The sequence below is a fragment of the Xylona heveae genome (assembly GCF_001619985.1).
Source record: "Xylona heveae TC161 unplaced genomic scaffold L228scaffold_5, whole genome shotgun sequence".
NCBI classification, from domain to species: domain Eukaryota; kingdom Fungi; phylum Ascomycota; class Xylonomycetes; order Xylonales; family Xylonaceae; genus Xylona; species Xylona heveae.
This window is the reverse complement of record NW_017264197.1, coordinates 1,361,806-1,374,890: the sequence shown is the minus strand read 5'-3', so window position 1 is coordinate 1,374,890 and position 13,085 is coordinate 1,361,806. Positions and strand designations below refer to the sequence as shown.

The following is a 13,085-nucleotide window of genomic DNA, read 5'->3' as shown; positions in this document are numbered from 1 at the left end:
CGATACGATCAAGTACACGGCGCGATAAAAGTGAGAGTTGCAACATGGAACCCTTGAAAGCCGTGGGCTGGCGCCACGAACGGACACACCCGACACGCACCGGCTATCGCTCAGGAAGGCAGGTAAGGAAGCATATCCCACGCACCGCACGAGTATCCAATAACGCCAGGAATCTAGAAGTCTTCGAGCCCGGAAGAAAAAAAAAGAGTCAGTCCCTCAATTTTCTTTGCAATATACGCAGCCGTACTCCGGTAAGTCCATCACGCGCGCCCTGGCGCCACTTTCAGTCTCCATTGGCTTTTATGTGATCTCCATATCCGATTCGTCCGCGGCCTTGGGCAGCTCCCCTTTGATCTTTTATCCTTCGTGGGGAATCGGGGCCACGACGATCACAAGGCAAGAAAACACTATACATGAAGTGATCTTCCCGAGTATCTAAACTCACGGCCATGCTCGATGATGACGCCAGGCATCGTCATGATATGGAACTTTCCTATTCTCGGTCCCGAAGGGATACAATCACTACCTTCTTCAGTCTCCTTCCCATCACACCTCATGCAATCTGCATGTTCATCTGCGCGCAGCATCAGCCAACGCTTGCGACACGGATCATCGCTGCTCGCCAACGCACCTTCGGCCCTCACTGGGACCAATACTTGAAGAGAAACAAAGGCGACCCCGCAGGACTCGACCCAACCATAATGCCGTCAGCCTACGCACAGCATCCCTCCCTTTTGCCTTCCTCCAAAAGCTTCCCTTCCCCAAACAATCCGAGATCACGGACCACAGACCACGAACCTCGACATTGGGTTCTCTGGTTTCATACCTGTTCTCGTTTCCCGCCCCCCAACAGGCCCCTCCTCTCTACAGGAACTCACATGTGTGCTATAGTGCAGTACATTACAGTGCCGAAGAGCTTACCCCTCCCCCCCCTTTCCCGGCTCATTTAAGACAGAACCCCTCTATAATACAGTAAAATTAAGACGCTGCCTACCGCTTGCCGCACACGCGATATGATGTGGGGCACACACGCAGACACACACACATATCTCCTTTCCCCCGCTACGGAGTACATTCTGCTAGATGACGAAATTACTGCCCGCATTGGCCTGGGCTTTTGCTTACTAGACCGGGCGTGTCGTTCTTCGTCTGCTTTCCAGAACCGTAGATTTGATCGACATTTATGTGTGGAACAAACAATCATATTATTACTTTATATCTTGTAGACGCGTCGCCTTGGGATGGATCCGACCCATGCAATTAATACAGAAAAAGACAAGGGGGAAGTCGAGATACCTTGAATGCCTTAGGATTACAGTACCTCGAACCGGAACCTTTCAAATCAAGAGACCAGAGGTGCGGCCCGCGACGTCGGTTCCGAGGCCATTGCTTGGGTTCCGAGGGCCAAAAGGGCCATCGTTTTCCTTGTCAAAGCTTAAGCTTAAGCGTCAGCTTGGAAATTGAACTACTACGGTAGATCAGGACTCGGAACTCATGCTCAGACTCAAGCTCAAGCTTCAGTTTCATCATAGAGACGGATAGTACGGACCGTAGATGAACTCTATTCACAAACATGTGCCGGGTCTCGTTCGCCCATGAGAATGCCTAGATTCTCTGCCATAAGCTTTGGAACTGCGGCATATGCGATGCTGCTATTTCGTATATATATTTTCCAAGTCTCCCAATAAGAGGAATATAGTTATTAGAAATCTCCTCTTACAAGCTGACACAAGGGAGAAAGAGAACCCCACAACCCCACCGAGATAATGGCTTGTGGTTTGTGGCGCATGGCGCATGGTGCAGGCTGGCCAAGGGAGGGATAGAAGCAAGCTCGTGTTCGGCATAGGCCGAACATGTGACAGCAATAATCCGGTAATTTTTATCTCGCAGGGCAAATAATGGAGCTGGCACCTACTGGTGGGCTTTCACGGAATATCAGCCAGGCGGTCACAGGTACCAGGCTTATGGATGAATTGCATAAAGAAGAAAGTAAGAAGGAGCCAGGAGCTGGTTAGTTCCTGAGCGAGCTTGATTGCGTGTTGTGAGAAGTGCAACGGAAAGTAAGATTGAGAATAGGTAGATTGGTAATTTAGGGGGGCGGTAGAAAGTTCAATTAGCGAGGAGATGACGAGGATCAGATAGGAAATGGTGACGAATAACATGATCTTGAGGCGCGAAGGCGTTTGAGCATGCTATGTTTTCGAGACAATTAGTCAATTAGAAGAGATCGAGGCTTAAGTCAAAAGAGCAAGCAAAAATGTCTGCACGAGACGAAAATTATAGTGGAAAGCCATTGAGTGAAGAGATTAATTTGAAGAAGCATAACTGAATTGATCGGTACTGAAGAGCTTAGGCAACGTGCCGATAAGCTGAACATGAAAACTTGTGGCTCCAAACCCAAAATAACCTGCAGCTGAATCGGAGGAGGGGGATGTGCTGAAGGAGTGATAAAATGCAATGGTATCTTTATTTGGCGGTATAGCTGAAAATGATAACGTCATTGGTTGCTTCGTAAGGAACGTGATAATGATGAAATGGTATCTTCAAAAGGACATCAGAAAAGAGGTACAGAGATGAGCTTAAGCAAAGGGAAATCATGCAATAAAACCAAGGAGAAGGCGAAAAAAAAGGGGAGGCTAAGCATAGATCGCAACGCCATTCGTTTTCTTCGTTTCAATCAACGCAACGCCGGCGGTAAAAGCAATGCGAAACGCGGAAAAAAGTGGGGGAATCGATCGCACAATCGTGCCCTTCCAAGCGCCGTGAAAATAATTCAACGCATCAGTATAGCATGAATTCCCTAAAGTTTTCCCGTAAAGGCGGCTCGTTCTTCGTACGGAGGAACTGGATCATTATCCAGATCATCCGAGCCAATCTCTACTTTCTCCCAGAGAGCACCAACGCGCGGACGTTCATTGTCGTCTTCGTAGGCAACGCCGCTTTGCTCAATTGCCCGGACCCTTTCTTCATCACGCGCTTGCTCGCGCATAAAAAGCCTGTTCGCATAATCTCGAACTTGCAGGCCCAAATAGAATTGGACTAGCGTTGTTCCGACGATGCCGACAAAGGCAATGATTTGCACCACCCAAACGACGCGTAAGCAATGTTCGAGGGAGAGCTCTGAATCGGTAAGAGCGACCGCAACTGCAGCGGAAGAAGACCGACGTTCTCCATGATCAAACTGCTCCAGCAAATTCCGTGAAGGGCCCGAAGACGACCCTTTTTGAAAAGCAAAGCTCGAATCGGGTACGCAGAAGCTATCGCGGAACCCCGAGAACAAGGTAAGAACAAGGAATCTGGGTATTGAGCACAAGATAGTATCGATCAAGTGGTAATTCGCAAAGATGCCCACTAATGTCGCATTTTCCTATCCATTTGTTAGCCCAATTGCGAAATACTGTTATATCAATATCACGGTCGCAGTATCCGTGATGATGATAGCTTACCTTGACAACTCCGACTAAGCCAAGAATGCTCAAAAGCCCAGCGAATGATGCATAAAGAGAGAAATTGGAAGCAAGATGGTATGGGTCATCGGGGAGTTGGTAGAGAAGATAAGCCGAAACGGCATTGTAAATTATCGCTAGGGTTGTAAGGGCCGCGGCCGTATTTCTGAAAGATGAATCAGTTTTATCCCCGGTTACACGATGTCATCGATGGAACCGAATTGACATACCGTTGTCTATAGGAAGACATCTCTAAGGATAGATTGAAGGAATGCGTTGCGATCCGTGGAAAAGGAGGTGGTTCAACGCGTCTGTAATACTTCGCTCGCAGGATATGATGTCAATGCCTTGCGGATCGGCTGGGGGCGTTTCGACAGGGGTAAACGAGTGATTCACGGGAGCAAAAGCTGGGTCTGCCTGCTGTATTCCACTAAAATCCTTTTCCTGATGCTTTCGCGCGTCTCTTCAATCCTTTTCCGTCGAAGGTTGTCCCTCGGTCGCTTCAGCTTCAGGCTTTGCTTCAGCGTCTGCGGCTGCAGTTGGCGCTTCCTCCTGCTCAACTGCTGGATCGCTTTCTTTGGGTCCGCCCTCTGCTGCAGCCGTTTCAACTTCGGGTCCAGCTTCGGCGGTAGCCCCTTCTGGTGGTGATGGTGATGGTGATGTCTCTGCCGCTGCGGGAGGAGGCGGTGGTGGTGCTGAATCCTCTGGTGCTTCTCGTTCGGCAGGTGGAGGGGGTTGGTCAACCGGCTGCGGCTCTGCGGGTCCTGCGTCACCGCCTGCGGATTCGACTCTGGCTGCACTCTCAACAACGCCCGCGTTCTCGACTTTCTCTTCGTCGTAGTAACGCGTGACAAGCAATTCTGGATTGCTGGCACAGATGCAGAAAGAAATAACAGCGATGCAAATGAATAGGCAGCTGAAGACAACCGGTAAGACGACGGAGAGTGTAGTCATCGTGTGTCTTGGAGCACTCCAGGACGGCTAGGGCTTATCCAAATGCGGTATAGTTCTGCCGACGGATCCGGCTGAATCGCTCACCAAGCCGTTGACTAAGCAAAAATAAACCGTGAATGATGCCAAAGCAAACAGATTTGAACCAATTAGAGGCTCTGGCCTCGAACCTTTGTTCTTGCCTGGCGTCAGCAAGCCTAAAGTCCGAGGGGTTCGGATGCGAAAATGTGATTAATATGACCTCAAGCACGGCAGAGGATTAGTAACACATTCCATTCAATGCTCCACTCTGTCGGACATTGCCTTTTTCACATTGAAAGAATTTCAAATCATGAAGTTGGGCTTTTGTCAATGGCGATGTAGCGGATGATTGATGATATTGAAGACACATCGAGAAAGCGAAGAGATGCTGCTTTATTGCTTTAGACTAGCTGCACCGTCTTGCAACATCTCAGGGGAACAGTAGCCCAACAAGAACCACGTCACACTCCCATCGTAGCTCATACATAGTATAACCACCGACCCCTGCCCATGTCTCCTCTGTTGTTGTCAGGTTTCCGGCTTTATGAATGGAGTACATTTACCCTCCACATTTTATAAATTCCCAAGAGGAGGGTTCTACTTGGTTTCTGAGCCAATCAAGAGCCCGCGACAATGCGGGTGTCGCGCGGCACGCGGCTGTTGGCGCTCATGGCTGCTTGCCAGCTGTTCAGGCTCGTAGGCTGGGCTTGATTATGTGCCAAGGGGAGAGTGAGGCTCTGAAAGCGTGGACATGATTTGCAAAAAGTGCTTTACGAACGACGCAGGCAGAAATCACAGACCATTGAAGCTCTTTTAGCTCCCGTCACCGCCTGTGCAATCCCTGATTGTGTGCTGCTTTGGTGCTAGCACAGCCGTATAATGGCTGTATTCTTCTGCGCCAGGACAGAAACTAAGCCACACCTCCTCCAGTACTTTGTAGACAATATCCATTGAGCTAATCATTACTCTCAGGTTCATCTAAAGCATCTCTCCTGGCTTGTACATTCTACCTGAACCTTCCGCACCCAGTCTACGCGGGTAGCGGGCATTTGAGCCCAACTACCTACTTTGTAATTCTAATTTGCCCGCATTGAATGTTCAGGTATTTGGGCTTCTCTTGTTGTCCATCTAAGCAAAGAAAATCCTTACCGCGTAAAGAAGGGACCTGAAAACATGGCTAGGGCAGAGGATAAAGAGGAGTGTCAGTCATATTTTGCGAGCCAATGAAAGTATAGAAGGAGAACTTTGACTTAGCAATTTCCGGGCGATAAGAGATGCCGCTTCGTGTTCCTGGTCTTCTCAACCATCTCGCTCGCCTGAATTGCAATATGATACGAAGTACCGTATATAGATTGAAAATGGGCCGACGTCCGGAAGTCGCTGCTTGCGTGGTGAGGAGTGTCGAAATTGATGACACGTTGTCCACTATTGTCGAGAAAGTTATTGTACAAAATAGAATCTTGTCCCTCAATCCTCGAGCTCCTCGCTGCTACCTTGATGGCTAGCGTTCAAACTACTGTAACGTAATTGAGTAACAGGTTGGCGGACTAAGAATATTTAGGTATTACGAAGGGGCATGAACATGTATCAGATGCGACCCAGAAGCTGCATCTGCTAAGATTAGAGATAAACATTCATTATCATCGACAGAATATCTTCGTCATCTTGTGATCAGGAATGACGTTACAAGACCCTTCTTCCGAAAAACATAGTACACTTTCAAAGGAGCATCACGAGGCCAAGATCGAGTTTGCAGCAATACGCGAGCCTATCCAGGTCGGCGGTGACGGGCAGCAAAAGGGCTAAGTCGGCGAGGCTCGTCCAGGTTCGGCATATTCTACGCCACAAGGCTCGAACAAGGCTTATATACTCTGGCGAAGACGGAGATGAAAGGCGCGAGTCCTTACGGGCTTTGCCTCATCAGCTCAAGCTGATGCTGAAAGGAGCCTGAAACAGTAATTGGCGAGAGGGTCTTTCAATAAGCAAAGGCCACCAACGCCAGGCCACTTGTGCCGTCTGAAGGTAGGCATGTAGGTCTCCTCCCAAGGAAGGTAGGTCGAATGATCGTAGCTAGAAGGGCGTCTTTCCCTTGTAAGCGTTTATTCATTCATTGATTCACGATGACTCGCGAGGAAGGCGAGATTAGATGCGACTTCCTGATTGGGAATATCTGCCCGTCCTTTATGCGGGACTCTCTGGGATTTTGGCACCAACAAGTCTATACTGCACTGCTGCCCTGTCTCACATCAAATTCAACCTTTTACCGTATCTCGAACCGATAGTTATCACTTTCCATGAAAGACAGCCTCAATCTCGTTTCATTCCACATTTACTCTTCATAGTCATCATTTTCTCTGCTGCCCTTAATTAAGCCCGGCAAACACCGAGGTCGGCGTTGGGTGTGCCAAACCGAGTGGACGGTAGTTAGCGACTCCTGTCCAATTTGATTAGTTTAGGCTATTGAAAGGGTCGCGCTCACACGAAGAGAGGGCAGAGACACAGAGAGAGTGGCACTCCATCAGAGGGAAGCACTTTCAGCTTTGCTCGAGGAACGCCCTATACTTCCCTGTCGGCGCATACTCACGCGTCACTCTACGGCACTGAACCCCTCCAGTATTCTACGCCCAGTCTCTTGGAGCAAGGCAGTGTGGAGAGAGGCTTTTCATTCACTTTGTTCTCGCCTCTGTCGTCACTTTTAGTTTGTCGGCTTCCACATTACCACTTTTCCTTTCTACTCCCGAGTCGAAAATCGATTCCTGTCTCGACTACAAAATACTCAAACAACCACTCACACGCTCGGAATTTCTTCCATTATATTTTCGCAATCTGTCCGTGTCGGAAAAATCCATCATTTGAGTTTGCGGACGCTTAGTGTTAATTTTAACAAGTCAAGCGTGCCGGTACTCTGCGAGGTGCTCATCCCCGTGTTGAAACCTTCACGGTGTTAATGGGGTTTCAGCAAGACGCTTCTACAACAGCTTTCTTACAAGATTATCCTGCTCAATCCTTGCCGTATTCACCTGCATCAAAGGAACAGCAATTTGTCTATACATTTGGTATCCCAGGAGCATTTCAGCCAGCCTTTTGGCCGGTTTCTTTGGTACCGCCAGTCGTTTCTCCTGTCGTCCTCCCTTTCAATCAGTCTCTGGGTTTACTTCCACAAGCGCAGGATCCTTATCGACGCACGACTCTAATAGATCCACAAAACCAATATCGGACAACCGCACGTGGAACACCCAGGGCTCAGTCCCATCTGACATCAGACACTGCTTTACGCAGAGGTGGCCAGGCTCCAGGGCCACCGCGGTATCGATCTGACATCCATGGGAATACTAGCGGCTCAGGTTCTGAGAACGGCGGTAGATCTTTTATAACAGAGACCCAGACTGCAGCCATGCCCCAATTAAGACGCGAAAACCTCCCCAGTGCCTTGCCTACAAGGCCGGCGTTGTCGTCGCATCAATCGAATTCCCTCCCATCCACGCCGCAGCAGCGAGCTCGCAAGCTCTCCTTTGGCTCAAGGTCACCGTCACCAAATGATGGCAACCACAGCCACTCGCCAAGATCTGCATATTCCGAATCCAATAGTACGCTTCCCCCGCTTCGAAGGCCGCCACCAACAGGCTGCAGATTTGAGACAGGAATGGCATACTTTAGAAGGAGAATACCTTACTCAATTGGTGGAGACACACTAGAACCAGCCAAGGAGACGCCCAAAGCGCGTTTAAGTGAGGAAGAGGAGAAGAAACTGAGCGGCGACATGAGGGAACTCTATGACCGATTATTACCGTCAAACGAGAGCGATGAGCGAAGATCTAAATTTGTCCGAAAGCTGGATCAGCTGCTGAATAACAAATGGCCCGGGAGCAATATCAGGGTCCACGTTTTTGGGTCTTCTGGTAATCTCCTTTGTACGAGCGAGTCGGATGGTAAGTATGGATCACCACGATTATGAGTAAATGTAGCTAATCGTATCCAGTCGATATATGTATAACGACCACAATGAAGGAACTTGAAAGAGTTTGTTTACTAGCAAATGCTCTGGCTGAACGTATGAATTTCCCAACCTTATGAAATCAAAGCGGCATTTCTCACAATTGATTCAGATGGTATGGAACGGGTCATCTGTATACCCACTGCAAAAGTACCGATAGTGAAGTTTTGGGACCCCGAACTTCGCCTAGCCTGCGACATGAACGTGAATAACACGTCGGCGCTGGAGAATACTCGAATGGTCAAGACTTATGTGCAGATTGATGAACGGGTTCGGCCGTTAGCAATGATCATCAAACATTGGACCAAGACGAGGATTTTGAATGATGCTGGTAGGTGCTATAGCATCTCTTCGGCATGTCTAGCATAAATGGCTAATTTTGACATAGGTCTTGGCGGCACACTCAGCTCCTACACGTGGATATGTATGATCATAAATTTCCTCCAAACTCGAGATCCTCCGATTCTTCCAGCGCTTCATCAGTTGCCCCATCGAAAGCGTCCGGCTGTCCCTGGAAAGGAATCGGCGTTCGCTGACGACATTGACTCCCTACGTGGATTCGGAAAAAATAACCACGAGACGCTTGGAGAGTTGCTCTTCCATTTCTTTCGCCGCCACGGGCATGAATTGGACTATGAGAAATCAGTAATTTCTGTTCGGCTCGGGAAATTGCTCACAAAGGAAGAAAAAGGGTGGCAACTACTTCTCAATAATCGGCTCTGTGTTGAGGAACCTTTCAACATCTCCAGGAATTTGGGTAATACTGCCGATGATACGTCCTTCCGAGGCGTCCACATCGAACTGAGAAGGGCATTTGACCTCATCGCCGATGGGGCCAAACTCAGGGAATGTTGTGATCAATTTGTATTTCCTGCTGAAGAGGAGCGAGTATGGGAAAAGCCACCCTCTCAACCTCGGCCGGCCGTCCTGACCCGAAGTCACTCGCAATCTGGTGGGCGCAGCGGAAGAGCTCAGTTTACAAATTCACGAGGACATCGACATCCAAACAATACATATTCTCGCGGCCAGCAAGGAGGACGACGATCTTCCAGTGCCACTGCATACGGAAATGCTAATTTGAATAATTTCCATGGGCCCCAACCTGGGATTCCGAGTCATCAGTATTTCCTCTCACCACAAGCGCAGAATCAACTGCACGACCAATTATTTCAACGCTATCAGCTGCTTCAAGTCCAGGAGAGCGAGCTGAGGTTCCAGCTGATGCAGCAAGCTCAGGCCCAGGCTCAAGCCCAAGCAAGCGCGTATGCCCAAGCGCACTCCAGAGGGCAGCCTTCTTTGGACACTCAAGCTAATTTGAATGGGCGTCGCTCAAGCTCCCAAGAGGAACCTCCACTGCCCAGCCAGCTTGGATCCGATCTATTCTTACACCCTCTGCAATTCGGGCCATTGCCCCATGCAACCCAAACCACCCCCCAGACGAATCCGGCTTCTCCAGCAGCACCAATTGCGGTGCCAGAATTGCGGCGGAGTTTGCAACGTTCACCTGGCCAAGAGGGTTTTGCGACCGCATCTTTGAGATCTCACTCCCAACCTGCTAGACCGATTACTACTCTGAACGGATTTGTTCCTACGCCATTTATCGTCCCCAGCATGGGTGGCTTTCAAGCAATGCAACACAGCCAAAGCCTTCCGGCGACGAGTCCTATGCACGGTGGCGACAATATACTTTATGAATCTAGTCAACGGTCTCTAGCTGAGGATCTACCGCACGAGGACGACTTGCGAAAGGAATATATCGGATACTATTTGGGTGGTTCCCCGGTTGCTCCATCTTCTCAAGTTGTGCCCGTCCAAGGTGTTTACCCGTTTGGGGAAATCTGCTCTCGAGATGGGAGAGATACTCAAATCATCGCTGCACCTTTTGGGCATTTCCAAGAGTCTTCCAGATCACCTTCGCCCCTAACCCATCGGAGAAGTCTCTCCATCGATCAACAAAGGTTGACCACTTCAACGTTCCCAAATTTGAAAAGGTCATTGGCTACAGCGCGGGCTATTGATACCAGTGGGCCATTAGTCGTCAATGGCTCGAATTACGCGCCACCTACGATAGATAAGGAGCATCACGGCGTGCAAGCAAGCGGGAATACTTCGGCATCAGAGGATCACAGCTACGACACGTCGGCGACTATGTCGGACACGCAATCCTCAGATGCAATTCCGGAGGGCGATTATTCCGAGCTGTCACAGCAGCTTCATGCTCAAAGGTTATTGGAGCTTCACAATCAGGCTCAGAAGCCAGCTCATGACTCGGGCTCACGGATCAATGGAGTTTCCAGCCAACAGGTTAGCCCTCCGGATGTTCCAGCGACCAAATCTTCTAGCCAAAATGCACAGACATCCAATCGCTCTGCGTCAAAGTCAGGTCTCGCAAATGGCGTCGAAGAGGAGTGTAAGGTACACCGACCTCCTCCAAAGGAGAAAGGTTTACGCGCTGAAAATATCCGTTCAGGAGCGCTCTCCTCCGAAGCTCTTCGAACAAATGCAAAAGGCTACCATGACCCGGCCTTGGCCCCCACCTTGTCTCCAGTGCGCGAATCTAGGACACCTTCTCCCACAGTAAGTCGGAAAAATGAACCTACAACCGGTGGGGGAAAGCGGTCCAAGTCACCAAGCCGTGACATTCAAGGTGCATTTCTCAAAGCTCAGCAAAAAGCGGCTGCTGTGGCAAATAAACATTCGCATGTGGATCACCGAGAGAAAGCATCCGGAGCGAACTCTGTGAATTCCCATGGAAAGGATCGGCATGGAGTTAATACCGCATCAAATGGCTGGCAGCAGCCTGCTAGAAAGGGCAACAAAAAGGGAGGCAAGTCGCATGGAGCACCAAAGAACTCTGACTCCATGAAGGATCGCAGGGAGCCACTTCCAGTCAATGAGTCAGAGCGGAAAGGTGGCTAAAGGTTTCTGCGTCGAGAAGCTAGAATAAGGATTCAGTCGAATATACGCTCTTCCGAATTGTCTCAATATGGAAGCCAACTTCATTCGACTTTCTCGTCACGCATCCGGCTCCATGCCTGGAAGACAATGTGGAAGGCGGCAAATGCTGCAGTTTTCAGTTCGGTCATTCCATTTGGGTCGTTGACCGAAGCATTTACTTAAAGACAAATTTCTTATGGGACCGTCAAGATCTTTTGCGTTAGGGTTTGTCAATCGGTGTCGATGACGCCAGAGATGTCATACTGGCTGTTTACCGGCACTACATTCACTCATCCTCGCTTTATTTTTCCTTAAAAAAACATTCCAAAATTATCCGCACAAAAGGCGTTCCAGCGTTGTTCTTCGACATAAAAATCCTCATCCTATCCGATACCATGGGAAGATCATCTTCTGCTGGAAAAACGACCGTTTTTCTTCATTGCATTATCATCTGTTCTTGTTGAACATTTTACACGCTAGTACATATGCAAACTCGGAAAAGGCGAATCATTATTGCAACAATACCTTTGAATTGCACCAGTCGAACTGATGCCAAAAACTTCTTTTTTTTTTCTCTCTTCATATCACGGATTTGCATGTTTGACATGGTTCAAGGAGTCGAGAAACGGAGTATTGCCCTTTTTTCCCCTGGGAAAGACTGTTGCATTTTCAATCATTCTGGATTCTTTATTTTTATTGTCTCTATTCACTGGATGAGGAGCAGGTCATCTTCTGGCTCATTTCTTGAAAGCATTTGATATCTGCACGTGTTGTTCCGTTTATGGTTTTTTTTTTTTTTTTTTTTCCCTACCTCAAAACTGTCGGTTGGGCATTTCTGTTCGATGCTTCTTCAATTAAGAATCATCTTTAGGGCGCAAACACCCCAAGATGTGCCCGCATTGTTTATCTAGCATTTCGATGGGTGGATGTGCTGCAATCTTGTCGAGGTCAGCATACCTTTGTCCTTTGTGTTGTTGTTCCCTGCGTCTATGGCGGTTCTCTATCAAACTTCCTAGCAGCATTGTTTATTATATGCTTCTTCCGTATTGTCTTGGCCTGCTTGACCTGCAGTTTTTCTCCCGTGGCATGTTCGACACAATTTGCGGAAGTGAATGGCAATCTATCAAGAACTGCTGTGCAGAGCCAATCACCCTCGGAGCACGCAAGAACTAGATTCACCTTCGACTTTGATTATACGACGAAGAGACGCACCATCTCTTGCATTCAGATGCCAATTTAGTAGTTGGGGCAATGACTTCATCCAACATTGGTTATGCAAGCAAAGATGGGGTTCTCTTATCTTCGCACCTTTGTTGATATATCCAACGGCTCAGGGACACATCGCATGGGATAGCGCAGAAGCAGATGGAAGCGGGGCTCAGCCGACAACGGGTGAACATTGGGCCAAGGATTGAGGGTTTTAATATTGCAAATTATGGACGGCGTTGGGTGATTCTTTTTTCATGGGCTGGTCGATACTTCATTGTCGGTATTTCACCGCCTGTCGTTTTCTTCATTTTCAATGAATTCAACTGAAATATCCTAAAACGTTCAAACATGTTCATATGGAAGGGGGGAATCAATAGACTTCTTTTTCTTCTTTTTTTTTAAATAAATAAAGCATAGCAAAACCGGATAAAAAAAAATTCTAAAAAATTGTCTAATTTGATAAATCAAGGTCCCGTTATAATCGTGGTTTCACACTTTTACGTTGTTTGTCTCTGTCTAGGGATGGT

General features: G+C 48.4%; 4 protein-coding genes across 4 annotated transcripts; 2 read left to right on the top strand and 2 right to left on the bottom strand.

The window, feature by feature from the left end:
* Window positions 1–208: 208 nt before the first annotated feature.
* Window positions 209–1,102, top strand: L228DRAFT_139803 (hypothetical protein). Its single transcript, XM_018329164.1, has one exon. The coding sequence runs from the start codon at window positions 450–452 to the stop codon at window positions 948–950; it is 501 nt and encodes a 166-aa protein (XP_018188487.1). The 5' UTR covers window positions 209–449; the 3' UTR covers window positions 951–1,102.
* Window positions 1,103–2,481: 1,379 nt separating this feature from the next.
* On the bottom strand, window positions 2,482–3,803 carry L228DRAFT_139800 (hypothetical protein). Its single transcript, XM_018329163.1, has 3 exons — window positions 3,677–3,803; window positions 3,447–3,612; window positions 2,482–3,367 (listed from the first exon to the last, which is right to left on the bottom strand). The coding sequence occupies exons 1-3, from the start codon at window positions 3,694–3,696 to the stop codon at window positions 2,801–2,803; spliced, it is 753 nt and encodes a 250-aa protein (XP_018188486.1). The 5' UTR covers window positions 3,697–3,803; the 3' UTR covers window positions 2,482–2,800.
* On the bottom strand, window positions 3,430–4,528 carry L228DRAFT_139795 (hypothetical protein). Its single transcript, XM_018329162.1, has one exon. The coding sequence runs from the start codon at window positions 4,398–4,400 to the stop codon at window positions 3,912–3,914; it is 489 nt and encodes a 162-aa protein (XP_018188485.1). The 5' UTR covers window positions 4,401–4,528; the 3' UTR covers window positions 3,430–3,911.
* Window positions 4,529–7,365: 2,837 nt separating this feature from the next.
* L228DRAFT_268300 (hypothetical protein) lies at window positions 7,366–11,331 on the top strand (the record flags this gene model as incomplete). The annotated part of the gene is made up of 4 exons (XM_018335109.1): window positions 7,366–8,347; window positions 8,398–8,469; window positions 8,525–8,743; window positions 8,801–11,331. The coding sequence occupies 4 exons, from the start codon at window positions 7,366–7,368 to the stop codon at window positions 11,329–11,331; spliced, it is 3,804 nt and encodes a 1,267-aa protein (XP_018188484.1).
* Between the last annotated feature and the right edge of the window lie 1,754 nt (window positions 11,332–13,085).

Excerpts from the sequence above, each read along its gene's own strand:
- L228DRAFT_139803 (XM_018329164.1), top strand. The coding sequence starts at position 450 with ATGCTCGATGATGACGCCAGGCATCGTCATGATATGGAACTTTCCTAT.
- L228DRAFT_139800 (XM_018329163.1), bottom strand. The coding sequence starts at position 3,696 with ATGTCTTCCTATAGACAACG. Across the intron at positions 3,613-3,676 it reads ATGTCTTCCTATAGACAACG|AAATACGGCCGCGGCCCTTA; the intron begins GTATGTCAATTC and ends TTCATCTTTCAG. Across the intron at positions 3,368-3,446 it reads GCTTAGTCGGAGTTGTCAAG|GAAAATGCGACATTAGTGGG; the intron begins GTAAGCTATCAT and ends ACAAATGGATAG.
- L228DRAFT_139795 (XM_018329162.1), bottom strand. The coding sequence starts at position 4,400 with ATGACTACACTCTCCGTCGTCTTACCGGTTGTCTTCAGCTGCCTATTC.